Below are 21,250 nucleotides of genomic sequence, written 5' to 3' on the forward strand. Positions count from 1 at the left end.
GGGGGCAAGTAGAGGTGCAAACTGGAGGGAGAGAAAAACTGGGAGGGAAGTAGGAAGACAGAAAAGGAATGAGAGAAGGACAAAGAAATATCAGAAATATAAATAAATCCTGGGCTCTGGCATAGTCTCTCTCATAGAACTGCTCAGAATGTATTATTTATTTTTAGAAAAAGGAGAAAGGCAGAATATGTCATTCTACACCACACTGTGATGCATTTTCTTATACATTATCTTCACACTATTTGCTACTCTCGCTGCTTTATAAAGGTATCCTCTGAATTCAAGTTTGAGCTGATCTTCGACTCTGTGTTCAATCATACTATGCTGATGGAAATCTGGGTAAGCCAAAATCCCCTTTCTTTGGGATTTACCGTTGGAATTTGGTTGGTTGACCTCAGGCAGGTGAACAAGAAGAGACACGCAGTAATAAAATTCAAGGTACATCCCCAACTTCATGCATGTCTTGGGATTTTACTGGTAATATACATACTTAAGTTAATCAGTCGTTTTAGCTAAAGGATAACAGACTGCTGTTGAACATCAGCCTAAGCATTTATATACTTTAAGTATTCCCAGACATTAGGTTTGATGTCAACTTTATTTCTTCATTCCCCCTTTTTATATTTATAGGAATGTAGCAGGAGTTACAAAAGAAAAATGTACTACTGCCCACTGATAGTTAAGGAGAATTCCAGATGAAAACTTTAATCAACAGACATTTATAGAATTTTACACATAAGTTAGCAAACATGCTCCATTATTTTTCTGAAAGAATGGAGACAGTATTCAAGAGAAAAGTCATTCATTCTGAACCAATCCAATCCCCCATTCATTATTTTATGTGCTCATAGATGGTGAGCACATTATTTTACATAAAAGTTGAGCAAATATCTCAGTTCAAATCCTACTGGAGTTGTAAGAACACAATGTTCTGCAATGTCAGACAAATCAAGTGATTCTAACCAACGTAAACTAAACTGCTGGCTGAGAGTTCACCAGAAGGCACCTAGCACACTCTTCTCAGAAGCCTTAACCACAAGAAGCTATAGGTCTCTAAAGTTTGGCTGTTAGGCTTGAATATTAATTTAGAATAATATTCAAAAAATGACTTTTTTCCTTCCTGCCAATGGCATTATTACTTAAGCATTCCCTTAAGTAATAACACACATTTTAATAATGGTATATAATGGTATGCTGTCAATAATACTTGGAATAGGGGTGCTTGGGTGGTTCAGTTGTTAAGCATCTGCCTTCAGCTCAGGTCATGATCCCAGAGTCCTGGGATCGAGCCCCGTGTCGGGCTCCTTGCTCAGCAGGAAACCTGCTTCTCCCTCTCCCACTCCCCCTGCTTATGTTCCTGCTCTTGCTCTCTGTCAAATAAATAAGATCTTAAAAAAAAAAAAATTCTTGGAATATGTTTAGTTTTGTACAATTTACAATGTATTTTGACCCTTACAAAACCCAAAGGGTGAGTTAAAAGAAAGGTACCACAGCTGGGACAACAAGTAAATACTGTACTTCTCTGGGCTTAATTTCCTAAATAATAAGCTAAGAGGGCTGGGTTTTGATGACTTCCACAGTGCCTTCAGGTGCTAAAATTCTGTGACTGCCAATTAATAGAGACAAAAACAGAATCAGGTTAAAAAAATTGGCCCAGGGGCGCTTCGGTGGCTCAGTCGGTTAAGCGACTGCCTTCGGCTTGGGTCATGATCTCCAAGTCCTGAGTCCTGAGTCCTGGGATCGAGCCCTGCATCAGGCTCCCTGCTCGCCAGGAGGCCTACTTCTCCCTCTCCCTGGCCCCGTCTCTCTGTCAAATAAACAAATAAATAAAATCTTTAAAAAAAAAGTTGGCCCAATGACACAGAGCAAAATGAAGAATCAAATCTAGAAGTAGAATTTCTGTCTTCTAAATTCCAGTCAGTGACTCTTTCTACGACACCATTCTCCCTGAATCTAAAGGAAATTTGACATACTTTGCTTCTCCTTCCTATTTTGTTTACATTGGATTATTATCAAAATTGCAAACTTTTTTTTTTTTTTTTAAAGATTTTACTTATTTGTCAGAGAGACAGTGAGCACAAGCAGGGAGAGCAACAGGACGAGGGAGAAGCAGCCTTCCCACTGAGCAAGGAGCAGGATGCGGGACTGGATCCCAGGGCCCTGGGATCATGACCCAAGCCGAAGGCACACGCTCAACCGAGCCACTCAGGCATCCCAGAAACTTGTTTTTGTGATAGTAGTGTAAACAAAACAAAACAAAACAAAACAAAAAAAACAAGAGGTAAAGGGGAAGGTGGAGGTCACATGATATACCATTGATAAAATGGGTAGGGAAAATGTAAATTATGCTGATAAATGCAAATTATGCTGATTTATACCATCTGTTTGAAAAACTGGGCTAAATGTATCTACTGAAGACATCACAGAATATACTAAGATACTTATGTTTGTTTTAAGACATTACCAGCACATACTATCATACTCTAGCAGTAGATTCAAACTTTTAAAAAGCAGCAGAAAACATCCCATTCGATTCTAGATAAAATTTCATGCAGAATGCTAAAATATATGACAGAGAAGGAGTTGCTGCAGGCCTCAAGACCCAGCCCATGGGTTTCCGCTCCACCCCTCCCCAACAGGCCCTGTAGAGCCCAGCTGGCAAAACCACTGTTGCACTGCAGATTCAAAATAAATTCTTTTTTTAAAAAAAGATTTTATTTATTTATTTGACAGAGAGATAGAGAGAGAGCACAAGTAGGCAGAGCGGCAGGCAGAGGGAGAGGGAGAAGCAGACTCCCCGCTGAGCAGGGAGCCCAAGGCGGGGCTCGATCCCAGGACCCTGGGACCATGACCTGAGCCGAAGGCAGCGGCTTAACCGACTGAGCCACCCAGGTGCCCCTGATTCAAAATAAATTCTATCATTTAGATAACATAAGTCTAGACTAAACTGACAAATGATGTAAAGGTTCTGCTTTTGTTAGGCAAAATATTCACAGGGTTTCTTTCTTAATGAGAAACATGTATGAAACCCACTCTAGAGCATGTAGTCCTGGGATGGAAGATGGAAAACACATGCACCCATGTGCACCATTGCTGTTATCTCTAGAGCATACCTTTAAAAGGAGAGCAGGGGTCAAGAATTATTCCACTCAAGCTCAGGTGCGGGTAGGGATCAGTAGTAAAAGTGAGCGTTGGTGGGCACATATTACGGACAAGCCTATCATATCACAGAACAACAGCAGCTAAAAATGAGGGTGCCTTAGTGGGACCCCACTGGGTTAACAGGTAACCTCAAAAGACGTGTTTACACTGTGTGTATGATGAACTTTACTGAGACCATTATAGCTTAGTAACTGAAAAACTAAGCTTAATTCTAAGAAAAAAGTTAACTGTAAAAAAAACAAAACTGTAAAAATACTCTCCTAGTAAAATAGTTCAATGTAAATGAAACAAACTGCCATAGGACTGAAATCAAGAGATTCTTTGATGATTACCCAAAGTTCATATATTAATACAAGAATAAACGACATCCTTCTGAAGATTTGTCATCTCTTACCATTTGCATATGGTGTGACCATCTTCTTATTGGTCATTACACGTGCTGTAGCATTATTCACCTAAAAATATAAAGGAAAAAGAAGGGACAGGGAGAAAGTAGACCATATTAGGGAACATGAAGTTGCTCATCCGATAACACAGCACTCAGTTTAATAAAATGTAAATTTCAGAGAACATTGATTTTAAATAATATAGCAATATAAAATATTAATATATAGTATTTTAATTAAAGTGTTTATAAAATGAGGCTAACAAGAGTAAAATGCAGTTTCTTGGTCTCCAAATGGAAAACTTGGGCTAAAGGTATCAAAAGGAAAGATACATTTGCAAGTTCTTTGGAGATCTCTTAAACAGAGAAGTCTCTGCATTATGGAAAATATGGGAAAAAGTAAATTGGGTACAACTCTGTGCATGAACTTTGAAGTTCATTGATAAAACAGAGGCTTGCCATACGGGTCAGGGAATAGATTTACAGGAAGATAAGAAAATAAATCTATGGATTTCACCTGTTCTAATGTTCAGCATTTTTGATGACTGTGTAAGATTTTACTGTTTGAGGAGTTAAAAAAAAAAATCTCAAAACTTAGAATCCCATGTTGACCATCTTTAGGACCGGGCTGAATTTTCTAGACTATGTGGTCTATCCATTTAAGAATAATGTTTTCAGAAGGCCTTTACATGAGGCACTTAACTGAAAAAATAAAGCTTCGGTTTCTTTTGTTTTATGGTTCTCTCCACCCTCATTACAGAAGTGCAGAATTTAGAGCATTCTCAGTGCTAGGGTAAGTAGATGTTACAAAGATGGCGCTGATGACAAAAAGATGAATGGAGCCTCAAAGCCGGAAGACTGCAGCCCAGGGTGAGAACCAGCCTAAAGCTCTTGCAAGGAGGGTGCAGCATCACCATAGAACCTGGCTGTGTACCGTGTGGTCAAGTCAGAGAACACGCCAGCTTTTAAAAGAATTATAAAACACACCAAATATAAATGTCTTATTTTGCCTCTGGGGATTTACATTAAAGTTAAATTTGTATGGTTATAAATTTGTGTTATGGAAAGACCAATTTTAGGTGGAACTGGAACCAAAAAATGTCTTAATAGGTCTTTTAGGATTGGTAGAGGGGAAATCTTCCTTTGTGAGGAAAAGAAACTCCATTTACTCTAGTTCAACCCACCAAATAATAGAAACATTTCACATTTAAAAAGAAAGAATGGGATACAACAATGATGAGACTGAGAGCATGCAGTTAAAACACACACACACAAATAAAAGAAAGAAAAAACAATCAGTTTTGGAAAGAAGGGAGAGAGTGAAGAGCGAGGTTCTCACAGACAAGGATTAGAATGGGGTCAGAGCTTACACTAGCCACTAGAGCAGAATGCACCCAAGCGCTAAAAGGAAAATGGCCAGAACCAGTCAGAAACCACCAGTCAGCAAGAGACCAATAGCCGCAGGTAACAGAGAGAAGGGGTAGGAGAGACAGAGGGAAAAGGATGGGGACAGAACTTGGGGAGAGAGAGCAAGAAGGCAGGGGAAAAGAAAAGAGAATGTCAGGAGGGGTGTCGCGCGGGCAAGGAAAGAACAGTCAGAGCTACAAACAGAGGTTTGGGGAAGGGGAAAGGAAGTAGGGGCAGGAAGTGCATTAATAAAACCAGCCAAACTTGGAGTTCAGTAACTCTGAGTAAGATGTGCAAGGGGAAAAAAATCACCATGATGTCAGTAATCAAACAGCTCAGACTGCTACAAACAATATGTACATCCAAAGTCCAGGCGGCATTACTCAAGAGCATTGAAAATAAAAGGGGGAAAGGAAAAGGAAGAGGAACAAGTCAAATCACATTTTGTAGTGTTAATGTGAGATGGCAGATGGACTTTTTCTTTCTTATTTAATTGTTTTGTAATTAACAATTGAAAAAGCTTCTTCTCTAGCGCTTTGTTTCACTTACCGCCAACGGGCACCATCGCCAGCATTGTGTATAGTTACCATGGAAAGAGTGAGTCAAGTGAAGGGCCCTAAATGCTAAACCATCGGAAAGGGAGGGAAAAAGCAAAATATGCAGACATCTTACTCAAAATGGTGGCTTTTATAGTTTATACTTTTAAAAACTGGGAAAGGGGAAAGGAGCCAGTTAACCTTCACTGCGTTCTTCAAAAGGGTTGGCGAACACCACGTGGCTGCCGTGAACACAGTCTCAGCACATTTGCCAGGCAGCTGTCAAACCCTCGGTCTGAGGATTTTATCCATTAACTGTAGAAATTCTTGATATTAAATATACTTAAAAACTCCACGAGTTGTGGGTTCTTTCTTCCCTCCCCACCATCTCAGCAGTCTTGTACTCCTTGCTTATCACACGCACATGGAGGCGAACTGGCCGCCCGAGAGAGAGGATATTGGCTGGCTCCTTGATTAATTACAGGACACAATGTCACAAATTGGATAGTTTCTAGACATTTATAAAGTTAGTTTTATTTTGGCCTGATCCCAGGTATTCATATGGAGTCTCGCAAACTGAAGCAAAGGAAAAAAATCAAGAGAGCAGAAGGATGAACATTTTGGAGGAAAAAAGTAAATGAGAAACAAATATACATGTACACGCACACGAGTAAATCAAAATGAAACCCCCCGCAACAACCAAAAAATGGGGAAAGGAGACAGAAGTGTTACTTTTACACATTTTAGTGCAAGAAGGTGAATGACACAGACACACACACACACGCATGTGTGCAGACACACACACAAGACAGGGCTCCAAATGTGAAATAAGTGAGGGAATACACAAAAAGAGAAATAAAAATATAAACCAGAAATTGAATTATTGAAGACATGCACCTCGATTTTACGGCCCTCTACCACGGTGCCGTGTAATTTCTCCCTGGCCCTGTCTGCATCAGCACTATTCTCGAAAGTTACGAACCCGAATCCCTGCATGCAGCGGGAGAAGGGGGGAAAACATGCACATCGTTATATTGAAATACTGATCTCTTGGTAAACAGAGAAAAAATATCACAGTATGAAACTGACAGCAGCATCGACTCAGCAATACTCTCCCAAAGTCACATTTTTGGTCCATGCATATTTGGTAAAGGGAAATTAAATCCAATAACAGAATACAAAACTGTAGTAGTAGTAATAATAATAATAACAATAACAGCAACAACAATAATAATGATAATGTAATTAACAACAAGAACAATAATAAAATAAAACATAAAGCATGTGAGGCCAGACCAAAATTAAGGTATAGAGCTACTCGGGTCAAACTCTTCCACCAAGAATCTGAATATTTTTTTAGATGTTCTTTCTCTTTCAATTCATGCTGTTAATTTACATGTGCCTTTATGTAATGCTAAAAATACTTAATTAAATCCATCATTGCCCAGTAACTTCCACATGAAGCCTTCCCTTTAGGAGTAATCACTGTATAATGGGGTTTTTAGGAGATCTCATCATTTTAGCTCCACTCTGCCTGTTTGCTTGTATCACCATAATTCTTCTGGGAACAGAGTAATTTAAAACATAGCCTCGATCTACAATTCTCTAGGTACTGGGTGCAGAAGAAGAAGAGCACCATGTTCATCTAAGCTAATGAAAATATCACTAAGTAGTGGCCAATTACGCCTTTTCTTCAATGAATTTTAAACAGCCAGACTGGCACTCTGAGCAAAAATAGGTTCAGCTGAATTCCAGAAAATAGCTTATCCAAATTTGCCTAAATTACACATTTGTTGAAGCCTACATCTGCTATTAAATGTATTAGTAATTTTCCATGTAGAGAGAAAAAAGGAATAATCAAAAGGCAGTGCGAATGAGATCTGTTAGTGACATCAGCTGTATACTGTTCAACAGGAAAAGAATACCATAAAACAGCAATACAGTTGCTCCTCTGAGTTAGAATTAATTTATTTGTGCTCTGTACACAAATTAATTGTATGGAGCTTTAATTCACTAAGTGGATAAAGCAGGAACCAGGGAGTTAACCCACTTACTCCTATATTCACATTTATCTGAAAAGACTGTCTTGGTCACAATCATACCATCAATGCCAAAAGCAGCAGGATTTACTATATATTTATATAACTATTTTATCAAGCATTGTATCAGTTTCATCCTAGGTGCTTTGTCCTTCTCTTTCTACTTTGCAACTGTTAACACTTTCTCAAGCCATTTACATGTATAGAGTAGTAAATTCTTAAGATTTTCTGGAAAAGACCTATCTCTCAATAGCTGCATTGTCCCTCTAGCATTCTTTGAACATTCCACTGTAGGATAACCTGGAACCCTTTGTTATTTTTATTTAAGTTCTGCTCTGCTTTGCTGTCCTCCGTGAGTCCTTCCATATATATATATAAAACATGTTCTTAACTGAGATGGTCAATAGTGTGCATTGCTCAATAAGATTTTAGAAAAGCAATTCCATCATTTTGAAGGATCTCATTACTTTGCATTCTACATGACTATATGGTTGAGTGGCGATCCATGGAGGATCCCAATGAATTATCTCTACCTGTAATCTGGATATCACCACAAATACCCTAGAAAGTGCAATGCTGAGCTGACAGAAAATTCTAAATGTATGCTGCTTGAGGTGGACTACTACAGGTAATTTTAGCTAATATTTTCTTTAAAAATATATGTTGAGGGCGCCTGGGTGGCTCAGTTGGGTAGGCGACTGCCTTCGGCTCAGGTCATGATCCTGGAGTCCCGGGATCGAGTCCCACATCGGGCTCCGTGCTCAGCGGGGAGTCTGCTTCTCCCTCTGACCCTCCTCCCTCTCGTGCTCTCTCTCATTCTCTCTCTCGCAAAAAAAAAAAAAAAAAAAAAATGTTGAAAATATCAAACATTTTCAGAAACAAATTTTGATACCAACATGTTACAGACACATCGACAACTTGAGGTATATGATCTCAAGTTACTAATTAATGACATCGTTCGTTTGTCATCTACATTAGCCATCTGCTGAAGACAGTAAACCAGCTCTCCAATCCTGGAGAATCCTCCAATAGAAAAGTTAAATGAACCTTTCAGGAAAGGTCACATGTAGAGATGAGTTTTTATATCACATTGTAGAAGTATTATAAACTGTATTTCAACTGATTCTCACAGCCTCATACTTATATGCCTTGGGTTAAATTAATAAACAATAAGTTAGCAACTGGATAACAGATGATGTGGAGACTAGTACCAGAGGTTTTTAGTACTGGCATTATGACTATCTAGATCTACACACCCATACACTCACATGCTTGTTTGTCTTTTAAATACAACCATGGGGTAGAGAAAGGATAAATCTGTTTTCATTTTTAAGATGAAGAAAGTAAATCAAACGGAGGTTAAACACCCAAGCACCAACAAGGCCTTCTTCCCTCCAGGTGGCTTCCTTCTACAGCTAATGGTGAGAAAATTAGAAATTAAGCTTTGAAACCTAAGTTCAGTATTCTATTAACTAAACTGCATTCATCCTAAAATCCTTCTAGTCTTCTTTTTCAAATCTAATTGCTAAATGTGTTCTGTGAGCCTCCGCTCTGTAATGTGCTGACAGAGCATCTGGGACGTACTAACTGCAGCCAGAAGAATTCATAAGCACTGACATTTTACAGCCAGCAGAAGTGCTTATATTCCAAAGGAAATGCTAATCAAGACACCCAAGATACAAAATGAAGCAATCTTCACCTAGTGTAAAGGACGAAGAAGGTCTTGCTGATACTTTGGGACTTCCTGATATGATACAGAGGTAAGCAGATTTCCTTCTTTCCTTTGAAGATAAATAGACTTTGTGGCAGGCCAAATAACGGCCCCCCAAAGTTGTCCACATCCTAATCCCTGGAACCTGTGAATGTTACTACCTCACCTGGCAAAAGGGATTCTGCAGATGTGATTAAATTAATGATCTTGAGATAGGGAGATTATCCTGGATTATCCAGGTGAGCCCAATGTAATCACAAGGGTGCTTATAAGTTAAAGAGGGAAACGGGAGAGTCCAAATCAGAGTGCACCAGCCTGAGAAAGACTGAACTGGCCATTTTTGGCTTTGAAGAGGGAAGGGGGCTATAGGTCAAAGAATGTGGGCTGCCTCTAGAAGCTGGAAAAGGCAAGGACTGGATTATCCCTCAGAGCCATCTGAAAGAATGCAGCCCTGCAACACTTTGGTTTTAGCTTGGTGAGACCCATTTTGGACTTCTGACCTCCAGAACTGTACGATAATAAATCTGTGCTTTTAAGCCACCAACTTGGAAGATAATTTGTTCAGAAACAATAGGAAATTAACATATATCTCTCAGAAGTCTGTGATTAGAAAGGTGAGAAGTATAGCCAGCAATTTTAGAGTACTGTTCTTTAATACTTTCCTCTTATGTTGAAACTTTAGCTTTTCCATCAACTTAACTACAATTTGGTTTCAAGAATATTAACTCAAGGGTGCCTGGGTGGCTCAGTTGGTTAAGCTACTGCCTCTGGCTCAGGTCATGATCCGCGGTCCTGGGATCGAATCCCACATCGGGCTCCCCCTGCTCTGTGGGGAGCCTGCTTCTCCCTCTCCCTGCCACTCCCCCTGCTTGTGTTCTATGTCAAATAAATAAAATCTTAAAAAAATAGATTAAATAAAACTTGAAAAAAAGTTTTTTTTTTTTTCCCAAAGATTTTATTTATTATTTGACAGAGAGAGAATGAGAGAGAGAGAGCACATGAGAGGGGGGAGGGTCAGAGGGAGAAGCAGACTCCCTGCCGAGCAGGGGGCCTGATGCGGGACTCGATCCGGGGACTCCAGGATCATGACCTGAGCCGAAGGCAGTCGCTTAACCAACTGAGCCACCCAGGCGCCCCTGAAAAAAAGTTTAATGTACCATTCCTTCAATAGAATTTAGCATTTCTGAAAATGTGCCAGGAACTGAGCTAAGGATATTCACAGATTATCCAGGCTTAAAAAGTTACTAACAGGAAAATATGCTTACGTGAAATTATGTTTTAATGTCCCTTCATTCTTGGAAATCTAATTCACATTAAGTTTGGTCATTTGGATCTCTTGCTTTGAAAAAAATTTAATAAAGTTATGTCTAAACTTAACACTTTTTCCTTAGAAGAACTCCAAAATGATTACATAATATATCAGGAAAACAAAATAACCAGTTGGAAGCGCTACAAAGTCAAAGACTGAATCTCAAATTCTTAAGAAGAGTAAACATTTCAGGTATTTAAGAAGATAAAAAACAGATAAACAAAAAGTAAACTTTTATTTTTTAATAAAAAAACCTGATGTTGATATGTTTGTCTATACCAGTGCTATCTGACAGAAATAAAACACAAGCCACATATATAATTTTAAATATTCTACTAGCCATATTAAAAAAGTAAAAATACATGAAAGTAATTTCAATAATGTATTTTATTTAAAATAAAATATATGCAACATACTATCATTTCAACATGGCATCAAAATAAAAAACATTAATGAGATATTCCTTTTTTCTGCTAAGTCTTTGAAATCATGTGTATTTCATACTGAAAGCACATATGAATTTAGACTTGCCACATTTCAAGTGCTCAATATGGACACTGTATTGGACAATGCAGGTCTCTATGCTTTATACTATAACCTACAGCTCTCAGTTCCCAAACTTTTTCTGTGTTACCAGTGTTCCATTAGTGATTTACCCCTATCTTAGCTGTCTTGTGAAAACTGAGGAATGGTGTGTCTATCGGGATTATGGTTGTGGTCAAAATTTCTACCGAATGTGACAAACATTTTATCACCTGTCTTGACATTCATTTATCATCAAGGGCCTATAGGAACCGAATAACTGCCATCTTTTTAGTCTGGCCTCAGACTGCAATAAATAACAAGCAATAGGATGAGCATTGTAAAAATATTCTTAAATTTGTATAATCCTTGAGTTTTTCCATCTCAGAAGAATGAGAAAGAAAATTTACCATGTAACTTTTAAGGGAGAAATCAAAAGCAGACATTCTCCTGGGTATGGCCGGAACACAGAAATTTAAAAATAAATAAAAGAAAAAGAAAACTAAAACCCATAAGATGGTAACAAAAGAAAATAAACTAAGCCCTTTGGAAACACATGCACTGTTAATTCAGTTTTAAGTATAATGAAAAACATTTCAACTCAGCATTACCTATCAAATTTTACTAAAAAGTAAAGGCCTAGTTAGTGCAATTTCGAAGACAGTCTTTTGACAATATTTTGAAAGAAATAAATAATTTCCCTTTGCATGAAATCAAAATCCAGGGAAAAAGGCAAGAAATTATAGCACATTACTTGTGCCTGAGGATGGGATTAGAGCCTTTATCTTCCCTAACTCCAGCCTAAACTGAAGTCTAACCCAAATTCAGATCCCCCTCATTCCAGATATCCACCTGTGAGAAGTAATGAGAACACATGCTAGAAACTTGCTAGAAATCTCAATAATGGTTGCTGTGATCTGGTCTGTGGTCCTTTAGTGAACTTAACAGTTGGCACTGTCTGAAGATGTGAAGAGCTCCTACACATTCAGTATTTATGATACGTGTCCCTTTGAGCAACAACCACACCAGAAGTAGGTTGACAAAACTTTATGGAAAATATAAACATTAGAATGTGTACATTTCTTTACTTAATAAGATAATTATATGTGATAATTATCACAAACAAATTGTTACGGGGCTGGGTGATAGTGTACAGAATGGTGGAAAGTCTGAATAAGTCAGTCAGAGAAACACATACTGTATGATTTCACTCGTATGTGAAATTTAAGGAATAAAACAGATGAGCAAAAGGGAAAAAGAGAGAGAGAGGCAAATAAAAAAACAGAGACTTAACTACAGAGAACAAACTGATGGTTACCAGAGGGGAGGTGGGTGGGGGATGGGTGAAACAGGTGATGGGGGTTCAGGAGTGTACTTGTTGTGATGAGCACCAGGTGATGTATGAAGTGTTCAATCACTATATGGTACACCTGAAACTAATACTACACTGCATGTTAACCAATTGGAATTTAAGTAAAACTTAAAAGTTTTGAAAAGCAATGAGTTCTCAGTCACGAAAAGTATCTAGCACAGAATGCAAAGTCAAGTTGAACTAGGTAACCATTATTTAGAGTTCTGTTTAAGATTCTATGTGAGAAAAAAGACTGGAAGGAAATACAGGAGATTATTAGTGAATGTGTTCTTTTAATGAACTATTTGGTCTGGACATTAAAAATCACATTTTTCTTTTATAATTGTTTTGAAAAGGGTGCTTTTTAAAAGTTGTTATTCAAAGAATCTATAAGGAGAGGGGCAATACAATTCATCGTTCAAACTGGAGCACTTTGAGGGAGGAAGGGGACACTAATCATCATGCTAAGACGATGGCTACAGACTGGGACTATTTTGGATAAACCAGGACATATAGCCACTCTACCAATATATTATCTTTCTATTGTTTACAGTAATATTTGTTGTGACTGGTGACATCTGGGGAATCATAAAGTTATACATATCAGTATACTCCTTTCTAGATTCTATTTGAGTTTATTACTTCCATTTTTTCCAGGGGTAGCATTTTTCATCATACATCCTAATTGAACATTTTCAAAAGGATAGTCTACCTTTGTTTTAGTTAATCACAGAAAATTAGATATGACTGACTTTATGCTTTTACAAAGGAGTATGGAGTAAAAAAAAAAAAAAAGATTTTTAAAAAATCCCACGAAATAATCTAAGTATATATTTTTGCTTGTGTATGAATGTAAATGATATACATTCATTCCATAATCTAGGAAAATCAAATCTAGAATATGAAGGTCAAAGACAAAAAAAGGAAGATACTCAACAACTTTTTCAGGCAAGCTGAGAAAGCAGAATGCCGGCAAGCCGGGCGTTGGAGGGGGGGATGGGGACGGGCAAGGGAGCACGACAGTGTTCATCTATGTTTTTAAGTGGGTATGTTCTAAAACCGTACGCTGACAGTCTCATTATAAAAAAGAAGACATGGTAAAGAGTTGCTTTTTGTTTTGGAGTCATGTAGTTATTTAACTGTTTCACTGATAATTGTTTTACATGTAAGTATCACTTATCTCGGATTTATTTTGTGACTCGTTTTTCCATTACTGCTTCAAAAAAAAAAAATTCAAACTAATTTCTGTACATTCAGTTAAAAGACTGAGCAACTCTAAAGTGAACAACAGGACCACTTAGGTCTCCTTATCTCTGGTTCCTTTCAAGACATGTTGTAATTTTATAGTCAACCATAAACATAAAAGAAATGAGAAAATAAACTTAATTTACAAAAAGAAAAGTACTCTTTAATTTATGTGAGGTGGATCCCAGAAGAGGTACCCAGGTTTTGACTCCAAAATAAACCTCTGTTAACAAGTCTACAGAACAGTTTCGGGAGAACCCATTCCAAGAAAGAACTTTAGTGACAGTTAAGAAGGACAAAGGATGAAGACAGATTTTGTTATCAGTCCTTGAAGGCAGATCCAGGCCATTCTGAATTCTGTGCTTTGTTTTAAGAACAACGGCCAATGAGTACACAGTCTGTCTATTCTTTAGCAGCCCCACAGAGAAAGGGGCAGTGAGGATACAGCATTTTACTGAGAGGAGCAGCATAGGCTTTTAGATTCCCCAAAGAGAAAAGGAAGGCATGTGTCATTTAAACATGAAAATTACAGGGAGAAGCAATTGAATCAGGTAAATTAAACAATTTTTGGTAGTAGGCAAATCTTTGAAGTCAATGAAAGAAGCCTTAAGAAAGATCAATTTCCTTTGCTTCACAAGAATTCAATCCAATTATTTTCTTGGTAAGGAGCAAGGCCCCAGTGCCTGATGAAACCATACTGGGCTTCGGGTTGTTGGTCTAGTTAACAAGTTTTTAAGTGCATACACTTAAAACTAAAAACGTTTAAACTATGACTTTGGATAAACAGTGTAGCACAGAATCGTCACATGATATGTTCATGCACTTCTCATCTCTAAACCACTGTTATTTTTCCACCTTGGATCTAAAATGGTCACAAAAGATAAAAGCAAAGGGCCAGAAATCCACTGTGAAGAAACTACAAGCATAAATAGTTTTACTGGTTACAGGCGGAGCAGATTTCACTTTAAAAATACTTACCAAGTTAAGTGCTGGAGAAAGTTCTGTATAGGCATATTAATCTTTTTTGTTTAACTGAAAACTGGAAGCTTAAAGTATAATTACCTCTTTAATAATTAACAAAGAATTATTATAATCAGGATTAAACACTATCAGTGCATTCTATAAAGGAAGGGAATAATAATCAGGAGCATTAGAACAGTACATACATTTGTGTTAGTTTAGATGGGGCAGGAGGTATATATATAACTCTGTGGATATATGCTATTAATTCCCAGGGTATGGTGAATTTGGAGTAGGAAACTGAAGAGGTAAGTATTATCTCATTTATTTGCTTTACTTAGCTTTTCTCAAATTATATTCTTAGAGATTTAATCATAGCCAAGGGCTATTTCAAAGTTCAGGAGAGATGACCAAATGAAAAATTAACTCAAAAACTGTTCTAACCTAAAAAATGCAAGTAGAAGAAAACAGAGCAAGGTAAATATTTCCAAGCTTGACCACAGCTGATTGTGTCTGTGGGGGGGTATTTCATTTGTCGAGGAAGAAGAAAACTGTCAAATGAAACTTTTTGAAATTCAGTTCATTAAATATTTTTTCACATCACTGTAAGACTTCATCATTCCCTCACTCCTAAAATCACTGCTGCTTATTTTAGTGTATGGAAATTCTAAATCATATAGATTGGGAATTTAAAATAGTAAATTATTAGGGGGAAATAAGTTTTAATTAGAATGTTCAGTTCTCATACAGAACACACTTAGAAGAGAGTATGTATATCGAATTGTGCAGTGTTACTACATTTATTCTGATGCAAAAAAACCCAACTCACTATTTGTAATTGAAGGGATTCTACATCTTACCTCTCTGGGCAGAACTCAAAGGAGGAAATCAGCTTACAGTGAATTCCTGAGTCACTACTCCCTGTATTTACGCCTTGTCAAATTTATTCAAAAGAGAGAGCAAGTCTACTGAAGAACTGAAATATTAAATTTGTTCTAAGTATGTCATTTCAAGTCTGATTCTTAAAAAGCTGAATTGTTCTGTTAGAATTCACAATAGAATTCTCATAGAATTTCACTTGAGTCTTTTCTCTTTTCCTTTAAAGTAAGCACGTGAGAGCAATTTCAGTCCGAATAAGGGCAGGTGTCTCCTGCCCCCAATTTCCCTTATCCTCTCCCTCCTCACACTCTCTTGCTTCTACCCCCACCCCTTCACTCCCCCAACTGAACTATTAGGATAAAGTTTGGCCATGTGGGAGCTTATTTTTAGAGATAATCTGATCCAAGCCAGGTAAGTTGGGATACTTTTTGCAGGCTTGAAAAACAGCTTTAAGTTTTCTGATTACTTACTATTTAAAACAAAATTAAAAAGAAACCAGGCACACTTAATACTGAGATGGAGCTTACCTTAGAGCCACGTTCATTAAAGATTATTTCTACATCTAGGATTTTGCCAAACTGCTGCAGAGACAAAAATAAAAACATTTATTCATGGTCAGCTTTTTAACCACATAATTTATTTTCTCCTGAAAAAAGAGTTTTGTTTTTTTTTTTTCAACTGCTTATTCAACTTCCATGTTTCTACTTGTTGGTAGGTCCCAATACCAGTTTCTGGTTTTCCCTCATCAATGAGCCGATAATTTATCCTTTTTTCACTCCTTTTTCAATTCACCCACTCATGCATTATCCACCTCTATATGGTAGAAGCTGTTCTCAGAAGATATTCACAGTGTTACCCTCCTGCATATTTCTTCATGGACAAGAAGTGGGGCTTTTCCTAACTATGTGTTTAATGTTTTAAATGTCTCAGTTTTTTTTTCCTCATTTATAATTTTAATCGAAGCATTGCTATTCATTTTTTTCTTAACTCTTTCTTATAAGCACCAAATTTTAATAGCTAAGTCAATTTTGGGGGAAAGAAACACCATCAAAGAACTTCCCTCCGGAACAAAACAATGATGTTCATTCCTCCAAACAACCAAATTTGAAGTCTACCAAGTCACACACACACACACAAAAGTAACAAAAATCACATTCTAGGGGTTCAGTGCATTTAGCAGCCTTCGCTGTGCTGTCTAATCATCCTTCAGCTGACTTTCAAAAAAATTAACACCCTAGCGCATCAAAATACACATTTTCCATTTGCTTTGTTTAAATTAAAAATAATAATTAAAAAAAGAAAACTTGAAGGAAATCACAATCAATTGCCTGACTCATTTCGATGTCATGTATAGCACATGAAGGTCAGGAAGGCTATTTGCAGCACATGTGATTAGGAGAGATTGGTCTTCAAGGTTTAGCTTTCTTCCCAACAGTGTAAAATACCCACAATTCCAAGTATGAAGGAACACAGACGATCTCCTTTGAGAATTCCACAGGACAATACAGGCGCCTGAGCTGTTCTTCCTAGAGCGACAAGGCTTCTGTCAAATTGACACAGTTACCCTGTGTAAAGTATTTCCCATCCTGTTTTCAGTACTTTCACTGAGAGATCAAGAATCAGTCTTGAGAAACTCCCATGTGGAATCTTCTTCTGGAGATGTGGAGATTGGAACGACTGTCAAATCATTAATCACATAATCAAACTCTCTCCCTTCTCTGGCGTACCTCTTCAGTACTGGAATACAGTCTTCTATTAGAACCTGATAGCAGTCTCCTTTAACACTGGCTAAGACATTGCCACATGTTTTTCGCATTATTTCTTACATCCATCAATCACCATTTGGTCAATCTCTACCATAGTGACCATCTTTGGTTTCAGTTTGACTATTTCACACAATATGTCCCCGTCTCCACCCCCAAGAATCAGCATGTCTTTGCCACTGCAGTCTTCTTTTCCACTGCCCATGATGGCCTGGGTATACGCCAAATCACTCTTTGCCAGATTAATGTCCCCACTAAGGATGAGAGTATTTCCAAATTGCTTCGAGTGTAGAATTTTCATGTTCTGATAAGGTGAATCTTCATACACCACTTCATCTATGTCACACTCAACCAGGCGACCATCAGCACTGGGCCAGTATCTGTCGACAGCTCCTCCTCGAATTATGGGTGGTAATCGCTTCACCCGCACAGCACTGTCCTGACTCAATTCTTTCACTCTTTCTTCCACTTTGTTCAAAAGAATGTCAACTTCTTGGCCTTGCGAATCACCAGCATAACTCTGAAGATCCAACAACACCAATCCACGTGGGTAAATTCTCAAACTGGCAAAGCTGCCGTTTTTGTTGATGTAGTCGCTAGATAACCGTGGTCTTGCCAGTCGTGCACCGACTCCGTCATCCCTTGCTCCTGGAAAATGGACCGGAGGCCTTTTAGAACGGTCTCGCCATCAGCTTTGGCGCGAGCTTGAAGTCGAGCGTGCCGTGCCGTGCTGCTGCCAAGGTGAGGCGAGGCCCGGTGCCATGCCTGGGGGAGGTGGCCGCGGGAGAATGGGGGGCCGCACGGCGTGTCGGGCTGCCTTAAATGTCTCAGTTTTTAAGAAGCAAATTCTACGGAGAAAGATACACTACTGAAGGCTGTTTTTCTTTTCCTTCTTTTTTTTAATTTCTAAAAGTAAACCATATTCACTGTAAAAGTCAGGAAATACAGATAAATAAAAAGGAAAAGAGGAAACAGAAAATGAAGATCCTCTGCACACCCACCATCTTACCATTCTGGTACACAGCCTTCTCTGCTTTTCCGCAGGCATATATCGTTAAGGACATATTTCCAAGTATTACTTTTTTTTTTTTAACTTAATATGCTATAAACAGCTTTCCAAGTCAATAAATATATATCTCTGTTCTCATTTCTACAGATTACATGTTATTTTCCATCGTATTAAACATTCACGGACATTATACATGATTTCATTTATTTGCCAATTTAATATTTCAGCAATGAACACCATCAAGAACATTTTAAGTAGTAACTTTGTTTTGTAATTAGTTAAATATTTTAACATTTGGGAAATAAGCTAAAGACACCAAGCCTAAATAACTGTATTGGTAGGCAGCTCAACAGCTGAGTGGAGGGGCATACTTAAAACACAGTGGTTATTTGGAGGAGGCGTGTAGAAGGGGACCAGCCAACCTATTTGATTCAATGCTTGGATGAAATGAACTGAAGGGATGTGCAGGAAATCTCCTGGAATCTTTTCGGCCCCACTTCCCTCTGAGTACTGGCCTCATAGACCCAATTATCTCTTTCACTTGGATTTTAAATCAAAATTCGGGAAACGGGAAAACACTAAAAAATGAAAAGAACAAGACAAATCATGCTTTCTCCCTGGGCTGAATCATTACTATCTTTTTCAGAAAACATGTACTAAGAGCCCATGTTTTCTAGAGTAAGACTTCTGGGCTTGATTCCAGTTTCATTATTTAACAGAACATTAGGAAATTAAAAGAGACGAAAATGTCTTATTTTAGGTAGGAGGGGATTTAATTTTATTTCTATGCTCATCCAAACAACTAAAATTGGAATGGTGTTTTAGAGTTTTCCTTTGCATTTTCTAATGTGTCCTTATACCGTCCTGCTAGGGTAAGGACTGCCTTCCTTTAATGGTTAAGGAAAATGAGGCTGAAGGAAGCCATCCATCAAGTTTACACAGCTAATAAAATGAAGCATGGAATCCTTGCTCTTTACCACTGCTGATGTCCTTCCAAGGGATCGGTACTAACCATGCAGAAGACAGAGCAATCCTACCAGGTGTCCCTTGCAAGGAACATTTTCTTTTCTTTTTTTTTTCACTTAGCAGCCTTATAGGAAGGGCATAATACATTTCAAAAATCACTGATAACTGGCCTAGGCAGATCTTCAATGGACACAACTTTTCTGACCTGAGAGAAAACACACTTCTGGCAGATGAGAATATACTCCATTTTCACCGATCTCCAGAGATTAGGATTCCATATAATCTCTGATAATTCAGTAGAGAACCCAATAACTCATACTCCTGGGAAATTTCTTCTTAAATATAATATCAATTCTTTAAGCTGCCCTTTATTATTTTGTTGTTTTCTCTTCTGGAGAGATGAACAGCTGGCTACCGTTTTCTGTGTAAAGGCTCTTCAAGTACTTCAAGAACATTATTAAAACTCAATGCTGGCCTTGGCTTCGGTACAGAAAATACTCCAGGTACTCAGTTGTTAGTGACAAAACTTTGCTTCAGGGTCTTGTCATCACGAAGTGGCCACGACCAGGACTTCAAGCGGGGCGCCTGCTTTCCTGACAAAGCACCATGCAGCAACAGCAACAAAGTTTTTTTAAACCATGATCTCTTGTTCCTAGTTCAAGTTAAGAGTTTGCTCAAATGAAATCTGGCAACAACACATAAGCCCAGAAAAAAGGTACGACTTCCAGCAATCACTCACTTTCCAATAACTTAAATCTTTGCTGTTATACTGTTTTCATGACAGTGATTTCGGGAGGAAGTGGAAGCTGGAAGAACACATCAGAGGTCGCAAACTAACCACCTCCACCTGATTTTAGATACTGGTCTTGCTGAGTTATGAGCAGGGAAGTAAAAATAAAACACAGGTACTATCTGCTTCACAGACATTAGGTCACTGAACTCGTAACACTCTGAAAAGTAAGGATTACTGCCTTTGTCCTGATTTGAGTACTGAAAGGCTCACGTCCCAAGAGAACCCTCGGTCCCAGGCAAACCAGATTGCATAGTCACCTTGTTATGTGAGAACCTGCAAGGCCCATGTCTAGAATGACAGGAATGACGGTGCTAGGTGACAGAAGTTCCTGAAGACTGATGAAAACACTGATTTACCTTAGGATCTCTCTCAGTCTATGTGCAGTCTTATCATAAAGTCCTAATGACTTATTAAAATACATTGGGTTTAAATTATTGGGATTAAATTACATTTTCACTGTAAAACCCACAAAAGGACTCCAGAGACTTACCCCAAACATCTGTCGGAGGTCGGGGTCCCGGAAGCGAAAGGGAATATTAGAGACATGCAGCCGTTTAGGGGTGGATTTGCTCTCTGAGTTCTCACTACTTTGTGTCTGTGACTGCTGGCCATCTGTCTGTGCTCCCCCTTCTGTCTGCTGAGCAAAGAAACAGACAACATTGAGCGAAAAATAAATATGATTACTTCACAAGAATTATGTAAAATAATTAACCCCCCCCACCCCGTTTTCAAACAGTTCTCAAAAGCGTCTTTAAGCAAAAATTAGAGTTGTCCCTTCAAAGGGAAAAAAAAAAAACCAAAAATGTTACCTATGTTCAAATTGCTATCATTTACAAAGAAAGTTTAGGCCTTTTGACTATTTACAGTACATTAGTGAAATGGAAGAAAACAAAAATACTAAGTGACTTGCCTAAGACCACGTGGAGATCCATTAGGTATGAAAGACATAAAAATTAAGACATAAAAATTGTACCATTATTCTTAGATTCTTAGTGGAATTTTCCATTTCTGAGATCTTTCTATTTTGAAAATGAAGAGTCTGTTGTATGTGGTTGAAGAGATCACTGCATTTTTGGTCTACCATTTTAGGAAATAAGGGAATATTTTCATGTTTCATTCCCTCTATTAGTTCCAGAGTTTATGACTACCGGGTCACCAAAGTATCGTAACATTATTCCTGAAGAGGAGACACCTAATGACAATGGGCATTTGG

General features: G+C 38.0%; 1 protein-coding gene and 1 pseudogene across 1 annotated transcript in view; both read right to left on the bottom strand.

Annotated features, from left to right (window-relative positions):
* The window catches only part of RBFOX2 (RNA binding fox-1 homolog 2), a 274,449-nt gene that overhangs the window by 21,701 nt on the left and 231,498 nt on the right, over positions 1–21,250 (bottom strand). The window contains exons 4-7 of the mRNA XM_081818997.1: positions 20,528–20,674; positions 16,034–16,087; positions 6,388–6,480; positions 3,552–3,617 (exon numbers count right to left, since the gene is read on the bottom strand). Of these exons, the coding sequence (XP_081675123.1) occupies positions 3,552–3,617; positions 6,388–6,480; positions 16,034–16,087; positions 20,528–20,674 (360 nt within the window). The remainder of the gene's footprint in view (positions 1–3,551; positions 3,618–6,387; positions 6,481–16,033; positions 16,088–20,527; positions 20,675–21,250) is intronic.
* On the bottom strand, positions 16,437–18,333 carry LOC102727948 (spermine synthase pseudogene; annotated as a pseudogene).

Source organism: Leptonychotes weddellii, chromosome 5 (assembly GCF_054177405.1).
Source record: "Leptonychotes weddellii isolate Sample4059 chromosome 5, ASM5417740v2, whole genome shotgun sequence".
Lineage (NCBI taxonomy): Eukaryota > Metazoa > Chordata > Mammalia > Carnivora > Phocidae > Leptonychotes > Leptonychotes weddellii.